At 43.6% G+C, this 16,845-nt stretch overlaps 1 protein-coding gene across 1 annotated transcript in view; it reads right to left on the reverse strand.

Annotated features, from left to right (window-relative positions):
* LOC147124952 (sodium/hydrogen exchanger 2-like) overlaps positions 1-16,600 on the reverse strand; it is a 414,512-nt gene extending 397,912 nt beyond the window's left edge. Inside the window, exon 1 of the mRNA XM_085995231.1 lies at positions 16,223-16,600. Coding sequence (XP_085851357.1) covers positions 16,223-16,529 — 307 coding nt within the window. The 5' untranslated portion in view covers positions 16,530-16,600. The remainder of the gene's footprint in view (positions 1-16,222) is intronic.
* Between the last annotated feature and the right edge of the window lie 245 nt (positions 16,601-16,845).

The raw sequence follows: 16,845 nt of genomic DNA on the forward strand, positions 1-16,845 counted from the left end.
GGGAGTGGCCCTCATCTCCATGGCAAAGGGTGCACATTGATTTTGCTGGTCCATTTATGGACTCGATGTTTTTAATTGCGGTAGATGCACATTCAAAGTGGCCAGAGGTAATAAAAATGTCCTCAACCACCACAGAAAAAACTATCACAGTCTTACGAACCATATTTGCCAGGAATGGGCTGCCTGAACAGATTTGCTCCGACAATGGACCACAGTTTGTGTCTGAAGAGTTCCGGAGGTTCTTAAAGAACAATGGTGTTAAGCATTACACATCCGCCCCAGATCATCCAGCCACTAATGGATTGGCCGAGAGGTTCGTTCAAACATTCAAGAAGGCTATCAAGGCAATGTGTAATGAAGATATACCCCTACAGCACAAGGTGGATAACTTCTTGTTTGCCTACCGGAATGCGACACATGCGGTTACCAACCAAACTCCAGCCATGATGTTCTTCAATCGAAGTCTATGATGCCGCTTGGATTTGGTTAAGCCAAACATCAGAAGAGATGTGGAGAACAGGCAGTTTCAGAATATGAATGAAAGGCCGACCAGGAGTTTTAAGATAGGTCAACCAGTTTTGGCCCGGGACTACCGCACAGAGAAATGGCAGCCAGGAACGATCTGTACACGGCAAGGACCTCTAATGTATACCGTGGACGTTGGAGAGAGTATTGTAAGACGCCATGCTGACCAGATTCTAGAGTCACTGGGAAACGTCAACTCCACACCACGATCTGATATACCTGGCGATGAAACCGAAGTACCAATTGCAGCTACCTCAGAATCGGTGATATTGGAAGCAGACGAACCAAACAACGACATTGATCCCGACTCAACGTTGCCAGAAGAACCTGATACCCCAAAGAGGCATTGTCCAGACAGAATCAGGAAGCCTCCTCAAAGACTGAAGTTATAATTGCTTAACTTCAACTAATGTATCTAGCAACTGTAATTGTAAATATGTTATTTCATTGTTAATCGAATGTTATGTACTGTTTAGCTAAAAGGGGAGGAATTGTAGTGTATGTACTTTGCAGAAGGAACTATATTCTGCAGCCCCTGTATACTGCAGTACCAGTAGTGACCACCCCTGTATATAAGCCTGTGTAGTAACATTTGCATAGTAGTTCCAGGTTGCCTCCATTCAGTAAAGACCTGTTATAACCAACTCCTGCAGTCCATGTCTCAATTATACACGGACATAATAGCACTGTTTGAAGAAGAGCAGGGTAATTCTCTCCAGTGTCCTGGCCAACACTTAGCTCTTAACAAAAATGACTAAAACAGATTACCTGATCATTAACTCATTGCTGGGCACAAAATTGGCTGCCGCGTTTCCTACATTACAATAGTAATTAAACTTCCAAACTGTTTAATTGGCTGTAAAGCACTTCGGGACATCCCAGGTCGTGAAGGCGCTATATAAATGCAAGTTATTTCTTTTTTGTTCTCAGCCATTCAGCTCTGCTGCCAATGCCTGTACCTCTTGGACAAAGCACAATCAAACTGCTCAACAATTATGGTGCTGGTCCCCATGGGAACGCTACTATTTCCTGGTTTCTGGCGATCATACCCTTTTCTGATTACAAGGTTTCACAGCTTTGCAAAGCTAAATGTTCTTGCTGGTAAATTAAATGCCACTATAGGTGAACTGAACGATTGCACAGTGATGTAGATTGGCACGTTATCCTCATGTCTCTGAGGCCTGGGATGTGAACCCAGCCCAAATGACAAGACAAAAGTCTGCAGCTGTACCGACCATATTTTATGTTGCTAGTTGCCATGGAGATAGGTGGTAAAATAGGACAAAAACTAGAGAAAAAGCTGTAGCAGTATCTACTGCTGGTACTGGCACTATTATTAGCTTTCTGCCTGGCATAAACAGTCATAGCTTCCATGAACATTCTGTTAACCTGCGCCCACTGCTTCTCAAGTCTAATTAAACAACTGCTAACAAACCCTCACACTGACAACTGCTAAGCAACTGACCAAGGCTTCTTCTTTCTCCAGTGCAGCTTTCAGCAGGGGCCTGACTGGAGCATTGGGTGGCAGATTCGGTGGGGGTAATTGAAAAATGCTCAACCTAAGTCTCGCAGAACCTAAAGGGTGTTGCACATTGTATGAGCTATTATGGAAGTACAAGAGACCATCGTCACCATGGCAACATTTACTGCTGTCAGCAGCTGACCGTGGCATGCCCTTCATTCCCCTCCAATCCGTCACAACTAGGGATTTTTATTCTCAGCTCTCTGTGGGGAAAAGCTAATCTGCTTTTGAAGTAATGGAGTCACACTGAAGATTCAAATATTGATTAACCTAGGTGTACAGGTCATTTTGGTACGAACTCTGTTTCCCCTCTCAACAGCAATCTTAGTGGCCTTTGCTGTTACTTTTCCTAGTTCGGTGCCTGTTCAGGTGCTTGAGGAGTGTGAAACAGGCGTTATTACTGCTGCCTGTGGACTGGTCAGATTTCTGCCACCAGTCATACTGGCAGAAGAAACAAAGGTTTCTCCCAGCAGAAGATGGGTAACTTCAACAGAAAATACTCCAGAGAAAGAGTTATTAGCACCCTTGTTCATAAGAATCCAAAGCATAATTAATTTGAGAAGTCTTGATAGGCGTGGGCCTGTAGAATAAAACCACCCAGAACTCAGCACAATTGGCACTTTTTTTCAGCAGAAAGTCTGTAATAATAACTATGGAGTAGGGGATATTTTGCTGATGATCTGGTTTAGATTCGTTGTTGAGCCTGGCTTCTCTTCCTCTGCTGACACTTTCACTTTAGTGTCCTCCAAGGCCCCATCCTTGGTTCCCTCCTCTTCTTCACTTACATGCTGCCTCACAGTGATATTATCTGGAAGCTTGGGGTCAGCTTCCACATATATGCCAATGAAATTCTCTCCACTTGCTCCAAAGGCTGTTGCTACATTCTCCAACTGCCTGTCAGACACAGGCCTGGAAGAGCCAAAATTTCCTCTGGCGAAGCTAATGACTTCCTCCTCCATTCCTACCAGCACCTACATGCCTCTGGCAGTGACTCCATCAACCTCTCTAAACTGGGCCTCAGCATGAGTCAGAAAGTGTGACATGCGGTTTGATCCTGATCGTTTCCCACATCCATTCTGCTATCAAGAACACTTTCTTCCACTTCCTGCAACATTGCCTTACGTGCCCATCTTCCATTACTGCCAAAACCCCGTTCCATGTACTTAACACCTCAAGGTTTAGTCAGCCATCACCATCAACAAACTACAACTCAATCGAGAACGAATGCCCACAGACTCCAGCGCTCCCATTTTCCCCTTGATTTCCAAGCACCACTAAATTGACTTTCCATCCTGCTTGGCACCCATCAATGACTTTGAGATGTCTTCCTATGCATGAGGAGTGCTATCAAAATCACAATGCATGTTGTAGAGCGAGCTTTACTCTGCTTCCAGTCGGTGCTACAGCATGCTTAATTGTGGAAAGTGAGAGCCAAAAATGTCTTTGCTCCACCGTGAAACACAAAAAAAACCACTTAAAACAAAAGACCAACTGAGAGCAGTCTAATAATAATCAGCTTCGTTTTTTTTTTAATTTCCAAAATGAATGGTGGTAGAATCGATGAATTTTGAAATCAAGAAATCCAGACAAAGGATGTGTATTCCACTCAGTGAGTGAAGAGGGTGGGGGGGGGCGGGGGCGGATTTCAGCTCAAACTGGTGATTCAAGCAGGACCACAAGAACTTTAGTTCAAAAGATTTTGCATCATACTCACGATACTTACAAGTATAAAATAGATCTGTATAAATCTCTGTATTTGGAGTCAGTATATGATGAACATTATTTGTTCTAGGTCTATATTGAACCATCCCAAAGTACTGATGACATTCTATTTGGACAACAGGATCCAAGCTGTTCAAGTTAAAAGGCCTGTCAATATGATAGACATTCCTGGCGGCGATGTTCTTGTATGATCGTATAACACAGCCACACTAGTGGAGGGTTAATGCTTCCATTAAAATAGCAGGGAATGGAATGTGATGCGAGCACATGTGACAACATCCACGAAAATTCTACCCCAAATCTAGAGCCCCATCAAGAGGCCAGAGCAGGATGGGTGGAGCGGTGGTCTGGGGGCGATGCGGGGACTTCTGCGGATGGAGAGAAGTGCCGGCCGGGGTCTGCTGGATCTGCACGGGCTCTCCACTGGGAGCACCGACCCTTGTGTGACTTCCTGGAGACCCACTAGTTGTATGAGCAAGTGGGGATGGTTGGGAGGCTTGGAGGTCGCGTCGCCGACTTGGGGAGACTGGGAACCCCCTGGGAATGGCATGGGAGAGGACCTGTTTGACAAACTCACTCTGGGAGAGAGCGATTAAAGTGACTACTGGGATCAAGCTTAATGTGGTTAATACTCGTGTATATAATTGTGTGTGAGACCCCTGCCTAGTAGGGAATGATGGCTTGTGACTTTGTACCAAGAGCTGAGACCTGGGCTCTGTAATGTCAATAACTGTAAATAAATTGTTCAATTTTAAATTTTTAAAAAATCTAGAGCCCTAAAGAAAAACAAGTACGGTCATGCTCCACCATTAGATCACATCACTTGTGCAATGAATTTACAAGGGGGACAATCTCCAAAGTGTTTGTGGAGACAACTTTTATAATGAAGGAAATGTCTGGGTCATTTTTGTTACCATAATAACAAATAAGTTACCTGTGATGTGTTTTGGCACCATATGCATTACTGTGTGTTTGGCAAACCTTTTACTGCACATGGAAGTCTGAATGTGAATGCACCCAAAGCTGTGCATTCATACAAAATCACACAGGATTTACTTAGTATTGTTATTTGATAGCATTCTCCCCCACACCAATTTCTGATCCTAGGAAATCACCTGTTTGTTATGCATAGTGGGTTCTGGCTGCAGCATGTGGTGTCATAATGCGGTGCGAATGAGTTAAGCTTTGCTCTATGCTGCATGTGCACACAAAATACGAACATTATTAGACGTTCTCCCTCATGTACTTATCTAGCTTCCCCTTAAATGCAGCAATGCTGGTCACCTCAACTATTCCTTGTGGTGACGAGTTACACATTCTAACCACTCCTGAATTCCCTATTGGATTTATTAGTGATTATCCTACATTTATGGCCCGTAGTTCTGGTCTCGCCCGCAAGAGGAAACATCTTCTCTATCTAGCCTATCAAATCCTTTCATAATCTTAAAGACCTCCATCAGGTCACCCCTCGGCCTTCGCGTTTCTGGGGAAACGAGCCCCAGCCTGTGCAATCATTCCTGATAGGTAGAACCTTTCAGTTCTGCTTTTTTAAAATTTGTTCCTGTGGTGTGGGCATCACTGGCAAGGCCAACATTTATTGCCCATCCCTAATTGCCCTTGAGAAGGTGGTGGTGAGCCGTCATTTCTAAGGGCAGTTAAGAGTCAACCACATTGCTGTGGGTCTGGAGTCACATATAGGCCAGACCAGGTAAGGGCGGCAGATTTCCTTCCCTAAAGGACATTAGTGAACCAGATGGGTTTTTACGACATAGTTTCATGGTCACCATTACTGACACTAGCTTTTTATTCCAGATTAATTTAATTAACTGAATTTAAATTCCCCAGCTACCATGGTGGGATTTGAACTCCCGTCTAGTTCTGGTATCATCCTTGTAAATCCTTTTTGCACCTTCTCCAGTGCCTCTATATCCTTTTTATAGTATGGAAACCAGAACTGTCCATAAACTATCATAACATTCTAGCACAACTCTTTTCACCTATTGCTTTATCTCACTATATATACTGTGAAATCAAATGGTGCTGAGTGAACTCTTACTTACATCACTTTCTTCACTGCAATATTTTATTGATGGAATAAAGCAGTGCAGTTGCCCAGACTGGAACACAGCCCTAATGCATCTGATGCCGTTGGAATACAATAACACTAAGAAAAATAGCAGGGATCATGGTACACATCACCAGAAGTAACAGGACAAAGAAGTTTTGATTAAAACTTGACTCAATGAGCTATGAAGAAAATTAAACACCCTAACATCAAATCCACCTGCAGTTTATCATTCACATATACTCACCTCCAGACATTTTACATAGCAAGTGTTTGATTGAAGGGAGGATTGCACTGGTTTTAGATACACTACAGGCAATGAGCAAATTACAATAAAACAGGCTCTATATATTCCTGACAGAAATGCTAACGTTTGCACCAAAGAGCAAACATATATCTAAACTATTAATTCCCTTAAGACATCCTTTTTTGTGCCAAGATTTTATTTTATTAAGAGATTACAATTTTACATTCATAATGAATTACAAAATGTTCGCACCAAGTCCCGTGCGCCCATCTCCCCTGTGCTCGCTGACCTACATTGGCTCCCAGTTAAGCAGCGCCTCGATTTCAAAATTCTCATCCTTGTTTTCAAATCCCTCCCTGGCCTCGCTCCTCCCTACCTCTGTAATCTCCTTCAGTCCCACAAACCCCAACCCCGAGATATCTGCGCTCCTTTAATTCTGCCCTCTTGAGCATCCCTGATTATAATCATTGGTGGCCGTGCCTTCTGTTGCCTAGGCCCTAAGCTCTGGAATTCCCTGCCAAAACTTCACTGCTTCGCTCCCTCTCTTTCCTCCTTTAAGACGCTCCTTAAAACCTACCTCTTTGACCAAGCTTTTGGTCATCTGCCCTAATTTATCCTTATGTGGCTGTGTCAAATTTTTTGTCTTATATACGCCTCTGCAGCACCTTGGGACATTTTACTACGTTAAGGGTGCTATATAAATACAAGTTGTTATTGCTGTTGTTTTATGCTGCTGTAGTGTTTGAACATTTACGATCACAATGCAATACTTACGTTTAAACTGCAAAAGGGGAGTCGACAGAGACAATGAAACCTTTGCAAAATGTTGTCCACAGAAACCTGCAAACTATTTTCTCAGAACTTAAACTTGTTTTCCTTCAATCTTTTACATCAGCAAGAATTTAGATCAAATACTCTATCCAATTTTCACTAACAGCAAACGCAGCCAATCCATTAGACTGGCCCACTGGGGATTGATTGATATTTGCCGGACAGACATTTTGACTGAGATAATAGCCATGGCATCCATTTTAAGAGTGACTGTAACAGTTTTTGGTTATGTGGAATATTTAATATCAATATATTATTGACCAAGTATATATATTAAAAAATTGTAATAAGGTTAAACTTAGACACTTTCTTTAATAGTTAAGTTGATTTGAATGAGGCAGTAGATTTGTATAATATTTCTGTTTGAAATGTGGCTGATAGCCATAATGAGGGCGACGCATGTTCTAATGCAATGTGTAAAAAAATCTATGGGGAAAGTAAAACAGGACATAAAATCAGTTTAAATCCAATCTTCTTTTTTTTTAATTGGTCGCTGTAATTGTCAGAGAAATGTGGATGTGTAGAAAATGTCATAAACAAACACGTAATACATCCCGAAAACGTAACTGTGTTTACCTGCAACTGTGTTAATAAACACCACAGTATCAGATTACTTATTTATGTAGCACGCTGTAGACAACACCAGACTCTCCGAAGATTTAGCTTTTTATAATGAGATTTTACTGGAGTGAATCAAATTGATGCAAATTTGCTGGAAAATGTGGCTGAGTGCTTATATTTACTAAAGAAAACAAAAATAATTTAAGTTCCAACGGAACACAAAACTACACTGGTTCTAGAACAGTCAAGAAGCTCGTCTACTTTCCCAGAAAGAAGAAATCAAGAAGGCATTTATATAGTGCCTTTCAGCAGGGGTTGTCAGCCTTTTTTCTTCTGAGGCCCCCTCCCATGTTATAAAAATTCCATGGCCCCCCGTAACAGCACAAGAATTTTTTCTGTATAAAAATGAGTTATTAGTTATTAATAGCTCTATTACACCTTACATAAAGGAGAATGTATTCAGTCCTAAATTTGCATAAGCAAATACTGCGGATGCTGGAAATCTGAAACAGAAAATGTTGGAAATACTCAGCAGGTCAGGCAGCATCTGTGGAGAGAAAAACAGAGTTAATTTTTTTCCAGTTATGACGAAAGGTCATCGACCGCAAACGTTAAATTTGTTTCTCTCTCCACAGATGCTGCCTGACCTGCTGAGTATTTCCAACATTTTCTGTTTTGAGCCTAAATTTATATTATGTGCCCCATTAGTTGCCCACGGTCTGCTCCACTCAGTCAACCATTTGGTTAACAGGAGATGAACCAGGAGCAACAAACACAGCGCTCGCTACAGGCTCATTTTGTGCACACTCGGTCGGACTGGACTAAAATTCCAGGTCCACGTCCTCCATTTCGGAAACAGAACTTCCCTCTTATTTCGATATCAAACCCCAAGATGGCGGTTAAAGCCAGTGACTTGAATTAACAGCATTAGTAATGGCAAAGGCGGATGAGAAAAATGGAGAAATAAACAGGGCCCTGAGTGACTTTACCCACCTGACCTCATTGCCACAAATCCTTTAGTGACAAAGGCAATCTCCCTCTTTCCTCTTCCCCAACCCTTTCACAAATAGCCAGCAATATCTCAATGGACACGAGCACCCAGACTAGGCCTATCTGTCTGTCAGAGAAGCACATGGCCATGAATATAAAGCTCTGAGTCTGAGGTCATTTTCTCTGTTTTGTCACCTGATTGCTTCACCTCCATTTTGTGTGCATCATCCCCGTGCCTCACTCAACTATTTTCACAACTTTTTGTTCTTTTGCCTTTTTATTGCCTCTTTCAAACAAGAAAGCTTTTGCTGGTCAATGTATTAACTGCTCCTCTGCGACAGGCTGACTTAACTTCTGCCCTGCTGTTTCTTCCCCTGCTGTTTGGTTGTGTTCAGTCCTGTGAAGTGGTTCATCCATCTTCGAGTTCAACAGCCGAAGCATTATCCTGACATTTTTTCTTTTCGCGAGGGAATCGGTGTTTTTCATGCGTCATCTGTTTTTATTTTTTTGTCTCTTACCCGTTGAACTCCCCCTCCCCTCTGCACTTGGTTCAGTCCAAGAAGCTGCTTTTGTATTGGTTTCTTGCCATTTTAGTTGCTGCCAGCTCCTGACATGTGGGTCTTGTGCAGCTGGCAGCAACTGCAAGGTAAACGTGCTGGATCCGCCAAGGCCCGTAGCTGGGAGACCGTTTCTAAAAATTTAAACTGGGTCTCCCCAATAGCTGGCCTTAGTGTCTTGGTGGCAAGCCTTGAGTGTACCTGGCAAGCTAACTTGAGGGTGACCACCAGCTGCAGGAGAACCATACGTCAGGAGCCAGCAAGAAAGCAACATAAAAGCAGCTATAGAAGGAACATGTTTATTTGCCGATACCTAAATGGAAGGATCCAACTCGAAACATTAGACAATCTTGTTGCATCCCAAATGCCAATGGCCCTGTCGTGTATTAACAGCAACTTCTGTCTTATTAATTGCCACCATTTAGAGTTTTCTTCCCCCTAGTCAGCAGATCTCCCTCTGTGTGAGTGGCGATGTTAATTACAGAGTGTGTGCCAAAGTGGCTTCATTACAACAGGGTTGAAAGGAAGGCTCACGCTACCTTGGCCCACACAAAGGGACTTGTCTAACCATACAAATGGGGTCCACCAATAAGAACCTGAATTGACTGCACATGCACAGCCTTTGTATCGCTGAGGCTATTTCACTCATCTCAATATCCCATAAGCATCAGTAGTCTCCCCTGTATATTGATGGGACAAAGCAATTGGCGGACCCCCTGAAATCTGCCAGGGTGCCACAGACTCCCGGTTGAGAACTCCTGCCTTTCACAACCTCAGGACACCCCAAAACGCTTTACAGTCAATGATGTACCTTTGACTTGTCGTCACAGCTGTAATGTAGAAATTATGGCAGCCAATTTGTACACAGCAAGCTCCCACAAACAGCAATGAGATCATGACCAGATAATCTGCTTTAGGTGTTGGCTGAGGGATCAATGTTGGCCAGGACACTGGGGAGAACTCCCCTGCTCTTCTTCAAATAGTGCCATGAGATCTTTTACATCCACCTGAGAGGGCAGACGGGGCCTCGGTTTAACATCTCATCTGAAAGATGGCATTTCTGACAGTGCAGAGCTCCCTCAGTACTGCACTGATGTGCCAGCCTTCACTTGCGTTGTTAACATATATCCAAATAGAACCTGCACTATGCACATTATCTTAATTTGAATGAACTCCAGCTTACAATTTATAAACATGTCTGTTATCAAAAATTATATCTGGACATTATAACACAATTTGGTTATTTGCCTAAAATCAAACAGGTGAGAGGCTAAAGCCACCTGCTCAAAATAACACATCCTTCATTCAATGTAATGCTAGAATTACTAGGCACTATGACAAAGTAAATAGCACTGAGTGCAAGTCTGTTAGATTTAATGGGCCATATTTTGCGACCCCTATGGGTGTGTATGAGGTGCACACGCGTCCATAGGGGCCGCGCAAGTTCCAGGTTTAGGCATGCACTAAAACCCGGAACTTGCGATCTGTCAAGAATTCTCTTGACAGATCCTCCTCATCCCCAGGAGATGGGCCTCTGCGGGTGGAGAGTTGAGCTATTTGCACAACTTCCGCCCGCTGAATGCCTGTCAAATTCTTACACCTGGTAAAAGCAGACGTCAGGCCTGCTTTTACTAGCATAAGAGTTTTAAAAAATAGAAAAATAAAATGTTATCACTCAAGTTGAGGGGAAAAGATGAAAGCAAAGCTGTTGTTTCTCAATGAATATGCTAGAGGAAGTATTCATCCAAAGCAAAGAACTTGCATTTATATAGCACCGTTCACAACCTCAGGACATCCCAAAGCACTTTACAGCCAAGTGAAGCGACAAAAGGTCATCGATCTGAAACGTTAACTCTGGTTTTCTCTCGCCACAGATGCTGCCTGACCTGCTGAGTATTTCCGGCATTTCCTGTTTTTATTTCAGATTTCCAGCATCTGCAGTATTTTGCTTTTGTAGAAGTGTAGTCACTGTTGTAATGTAGGAAATGTGGCAGCCAATTTGCACACAGCAAGGTCTCACAAAAAGCAATGAGATAATGACCAAATAATCTGTTTTAGTGATGCTGGTTGAGGGATAAATATTGGCCAGGACACCGAGAAGAACCCACCTGCTCTTCTTCAAAATAGTGCCATGGTATTTTTTACATCCACCTGACAGGGTAAGCGGGGCCTCGGTTTAACGTCTCATCCGAAAGATGGCACCTCTGACACTGCAGCACTCCCTCAGCATTGCACTGAAGTGTCAGCTTGGATTGTGTGGTCAAGTCTCTGGAGTGGAACTTGAACCCACAACTTTCTGACCCAGAGTCGAATGTGCTACCAACTGAGCCACAGTTGACACAAAAGCAGGTAGAGTGCCATTTCACCCAAGTGAAGTGACCGAGTAAGAAATTAGCAATGATGGCCTGGATTTTCCGGGGCCTACAGGTACGTGCATGGTGCGTGCGTGGTGCGTGCGTGGTGCGTGCATGGTGCGTGCGTGGTGCGTGCGTGGTGCGTGCGTGTGTGGTGCTTGCGCGCCCGTAAGGGCCCTGCAAATTCAGGGTTTTCGTAGGCGAAGCACGCGCGCGAAATCCCGGAGCTTGCGATCTGTCAAGAATCTGTGTAAGGCCTGCTTTTACTAGCCTAAGAGTTTAAATGAACATAAAAATAAATGTTTTTAATTATTTGAACATAAAAACCTGTAAAATAAGTTCAGGTTATTTTTAGCCCCTTTGAAATGTTTACATTTATTTTTCAAAATTGTATTTTAATTAATTTTAAATATATAATGTTATTTATTTATTTGGTATGTAAATGTGTTTTTTGTGTGATCCCCATTCATGCTTATGGGGATTCTGTACAAAAATGGAATCCCCATAAGTATGAATGGGGATCCCCTTCGTTCATTGGTTGGGCCAGCCCACGTGATCTCAGGGGCGCTTGTGAACCGCCTGCACCCCTGGGATACGTGGACCTTTACGCATGACTAAGCATAGAAGCCCAGGAGTGCGAGTCTCCGCAGATCCCGAGGCAGAACTTAGGCGCTGACTTTATTTGCGGATCAGAGGCATTTCCCCGCGGGAAGCCTCCGACTGCAAATTCAGGCCCAATATTTTTCATATGCTTAGCAACTTTGACTAAAGTAACTTCATTGTTTGATAGAAGCAATGGCCGCGATTTAGCCATCGGAGGTGGGATCGTGATGGGAGAGGTCGTTGATGGGTCACGGTCCCACTCACGGCTCCAGCTGCTCTGTGAAAAGGATTCTGCCCTGATTGGGCTTGTTAAGCCCACCCTGTGAGGTTCCCGTCCAATTAAAAGAAAGCGGGTCTGAAGACGCCATTTGATGATGCATCATCAGCCAGTTTCCTTAAAGGGACCATGTCCACATTCATTTTGACAGTTCTGCTGTCAGTGTTCTACAGCATTGAGGTGCTGCAAACACTGACAAGCACTGCACAAAGGTGCACGGCTGCACCCAGGCTCTCCATGCTTATGGAGAGAGTCACAGCACGCAGGGAGGTTCTCTTCCCTTCCAAGGGAGGAAGAGAGCACCCCAGGAGATCAACACAGCCTAGTTGCACATTGCACAGGAGGGCACAAGCAAAGATGTGGTCAGGAGGACCAGGCTGCAGTGGCGCAAACCTTTCAATGATCTCAGTAGATCACGAAACGTTACTGCAAAGCCACACTCAACCTCATCCTGCTGTGCCTCTCATCATATCCCCATCACTTTGCCTTCCCTACCCTACTCCTGCACATCCTTACTCACACCAACTAACCTTGTACCGCCACCCATCCCTCTCTATCTACATTATCACTTCCCCATCTCACTAGTCCCCTCACACACTCACCCTCATCCTAGTGCAATCATACCAACTAACAACACACAAGCGTAGGCACTTGGGTGTTTTATGCAATGTTCATGTAAATTTTCTGTTAATGTGTTGCCAAACATTGAAATCTATATTCTGAACACTTTACCTTATTGAACAGATCTGTGCTCACCTTTTGATGGCTGTGATTTAACCATCGGAGGTGGGATCGTGATGGGAGAGGTCGTTGGTGGGTCACGGTCCCACTCCCAGCTCCAGCCACTCTGTGAAAAGGATTCTGCCTGATTGGGCTTGTTAAGCCCACCCTGTGAGGTTCCCGTCCAATTAAAAAGAAGCGGGTCTGATGACATCATTTGATGATGCATCATCAGCCAGTTTCCTTAAAGGGACCATGTCTTAGGCGAATTCCAGTGAATGTTGAGACATAACTTTCCCATCCACCCCCTCCCCCTCAATGGTGATGAGTGTGAAATGAGTGGCTTGGAAATTGTAGGGATGCTTTGTGGTGCTGGTGTGGGGTGGTGTCAACCTGGCGCATCATGTGGCTGCCAGGGTGTACTGCGTCAAGTGAAGTAAATCTGGCCATGGTGAGGCCATCGATGGTCTCCCGGGCAGCAATGTTGTCGGGTGCTGATGCCCTGTACCCTGCAGCATTAGGTGATTGCAGAGAAGGTTGGTGTTTTTGCTGGTGATGTTGGTATGCCTGGTGATGTTGGTGTTGTGGGCTGATCATGGAGGGATTCAGAGGGCCAAGGTGAGATTTTTTCAAGGGCACCGATGTTGCTGGATTAAATGGCAGCTGAAGTTGAGATGCCAGAAGCGATCTGTCAATGGTGAGAGAGCTTGCTCCAAAACTTCCAAACTGCATACAGCTCAAAAGTGTGTTCCAAGTCATGAAAACTCAAGCTTCTGACTTGGAAAGTGACCAGCTGTGGAATGGTAGCTTTCATACCACTTTTGCAGCTGTCACCTTTTCACAGCAATGGGGAGACAGGGAACCCGACCTATTTACCTGACGTGATCTCCGAACGTCATGAACCTCGTTAAAAAAGTGGTAAAATAGAAATAAACTGGCAAGATTATAGTTAACAAGCATTTAATAAGCATTTAACTATCTTAAATGCCTCCCCCGCCACTTGGTGTCGGGTCTGTTCTGAAATCGCAGACCCGACACTTTGGAAACTTACATGGAGGAGGGTCCAGAGCGGGCTCCCAACCCACTGTCAATCATTTCAATTTTGACAGGGGACCCGCCTCCAAACCCGCACTCTGAGCGCTGGCAAAATTCAGTCCAGTAATTCAGTAGATCAGCTCACAATGCAAAAGTATTGGAAGTTTAGTAAAAAAAAATACTCCTAGAACATCCATCCCTCGGGTATTAGTTATTCATTTAGGCATCAGCTGGAAGATACAAAATGAATCAACTGAAGGTGAGGACCTTAACCCAGCTTCAAGAGAATGCTTCGTAAATATTTTATCAGGCTGGATCTGAATTTCTTTTTTAGAAAAAATGCAACTAGCAGCTGTGATGAATGACAGGCCAAAACCAAAGGGTTTAAAAATTAACCCAGAAAAATATGCCATCACAGAAACAATTGCGAGCATGTGGCATGCACGGTCTCAGAAGGCCATGGATGCAGAATGAAGTGATGTTTCTAAAAAGGGAGAGAAGCAAGGAGATTAAGGCATATGGAGAAACAGCAGGGGATTCTGATTTAAAAAAAGAGCTGCCATAGCTAACAAAATGGCTGAAAGGCCTACTCCTGGTCTTATTTTACTTCAGCCTCCAGTAACAATGATCATAAGTCACTTACAGTCTGGCTCTATTTTGTAATTATTATATTCTGGGAAAGAAAATGGACAGTTGGCTATTTCCAGGAGGGCTAAAAGAGTTACTGACATTTTCTCATTGTGGCAGGAACTAGATGTACCTTCACAACACAATTCTTCAACACTGAATGATGGCAAGAATTCATATTATGGGGTCTGCTTGACCGCTGCAATAGAGACAACTATCTGGTCGCAAATGTATGTGTCTCTGGTTAGTTGAGCCACATGCTGCATTGATCATTAATTTATTTTATTCTTAAGAAATGGTAATTTTCAAAAGGGAATTGGACATATTGGAAAAGCAAAAGCATTGCAGGGCTATGGTGAAAGAGCTGGGGAGTGGGGCTAGTTGGACAGCTCTTTCAAAGAGCCGGCACAGGCACTGTGGGCTGAACGGCCTCCTTATGTGCTGTCTGATTCAATGATTAAGGTCAAACCTTGTGTGCCAGGCTGCCATTATTTAAACTCATCTGAACTCAACAAGTTTGGAACCAATTTTGCACATTCAAGTATTATAAATCAATGTTCCCTCAAACTTTTCTGTATTGGGGAGGGGAGGGGGGGTGCTTGCTAATATTGGCACGCTTCCTATACCCCCTACAAATATTGGCACACTCCCAAGGGTACTCGCCCCCTCCCTCACTCCCCACTCCCCGCGCTGACTTTGGAAAGACAGTGCCAGCTATCCAAATGAAAACAGTGATAGTTGCAGAAAATGCTGTATCTTATTGGTACAGAATTAAAATGTAAACAAGTCAACAAATAGAGAAACCTGACAACTGACCTGTAGAAATCACACACACACACACAAACACACCCACCAACACACCCACACACACCCACATACACACACACAAACACACCCACACACAAACACACACACCCACACACACACATAAAACACAGCCACACACACAAACACATACCCACACACTGGAGGATCTGGAGACTCCAGTTTGAAAATGTATATGTTTATAAATAGAGAATGTGAATCTGTTCTGCATTCTGCTTGGCAGTGGAAACAAGTCCAGTCCCTTTCTGGGATAATTCCCGAAATCAGAATTAATGGAATTGAAACAATAATTAAATTTTAAAAAATACACACAGTATATATTCTCTCTGCAAAATACATCAACAAAAACAACGAATCCTTGAAACTATTACAAGATTTAAAGCTGAACTAGTTGGGAGCTTCCTCACTCAGCGTTAAACTGTTGTACATTTAAATATTGCAAATGGGCCAATATATTGATTCTAACGATGTAGTGATGATATCGGGCACAACTCTCTCTCTCTGATTTACAAAACAGCTAAAGAGCCAGTTTTGATTATTTGCATTTTCAGACTGAACTGTAATAACAAGAACCTGTATATATTATAAGGTAAAGCTGCCAGCTCCTTGGATCCATCCAAAACACCGAGTGATCGCTCCTTGGAACGCAAGATGGGGAAATTAAGCACGGAAACCTACAGATGTCTATCTAGCCGGTTGCCACAAGGACGCTCTGAAACGTTTGGCACACAACGGGTAAAGGGAGATCCCCATGTTCTTACCTATTTTTGCCAGCGATGCTAACATAATCCATAGTGTTATTTCAAAAGGGACCTGGACGTGATGATAGTCCAGGGAGAAGACCTTCAGTGCGGCGGCGGCTGTTCTCTGATTCTCCTCCTGCTCTGGGTTCCAGACCGGTTGGATTACTTTGGACTCCGGCTGATTGGAGATTAACGTGTTCCAATGATCGCTGTCGTTAATAGTCCGCGCGGCTGCTTTCGGGTCCGATATAGTTTCGGCAAAAAGTGAAGCCCGTGTTAAAAGTTCAAACAATAAGATGCCAATCCAGATACAGCAACGGGACATGATGAGCGGAGTTATTGAACAGCCTGTGCTCACTCCACACCGCACCCTTTAAGAGTGAGCTGGTTGCAGAGGCTACACCAGTCTTCTATATTTAAAGCTGAATTGTCTCTTTTTCTTCTTTCGAAAGGTATATATTTTTATAATTATTATTATTCTCCCCGCTCAGCTTTCCTAAAGGTATTGGCTTTTTGCTGGGGTTGGGTTCTAAGGGTGCACTATATGTTATTCAGATGTGAGTCTAGACAGTGAGGAGTTTTAGACTATTCAACCATGGGGGATGTATTGCAGCTAATCCTGACCCTGTCCTCACTCCATG

Source organism: Somniosus microcephalus, chromosome 1, assembly GCF_052327205.1.
Source record: "Somniosus microcephalus isolate GS21.2 chromosome 1, FLI_Smic_1.0, whole genome shotgun sequence".
Classification (NCBI taxonomy): Eukaryota; Metazoa; Chordata; class Chondrichthyes; order Squaliformes; family Somniosidae; genus Somniosus; species Somniosus microcephalus.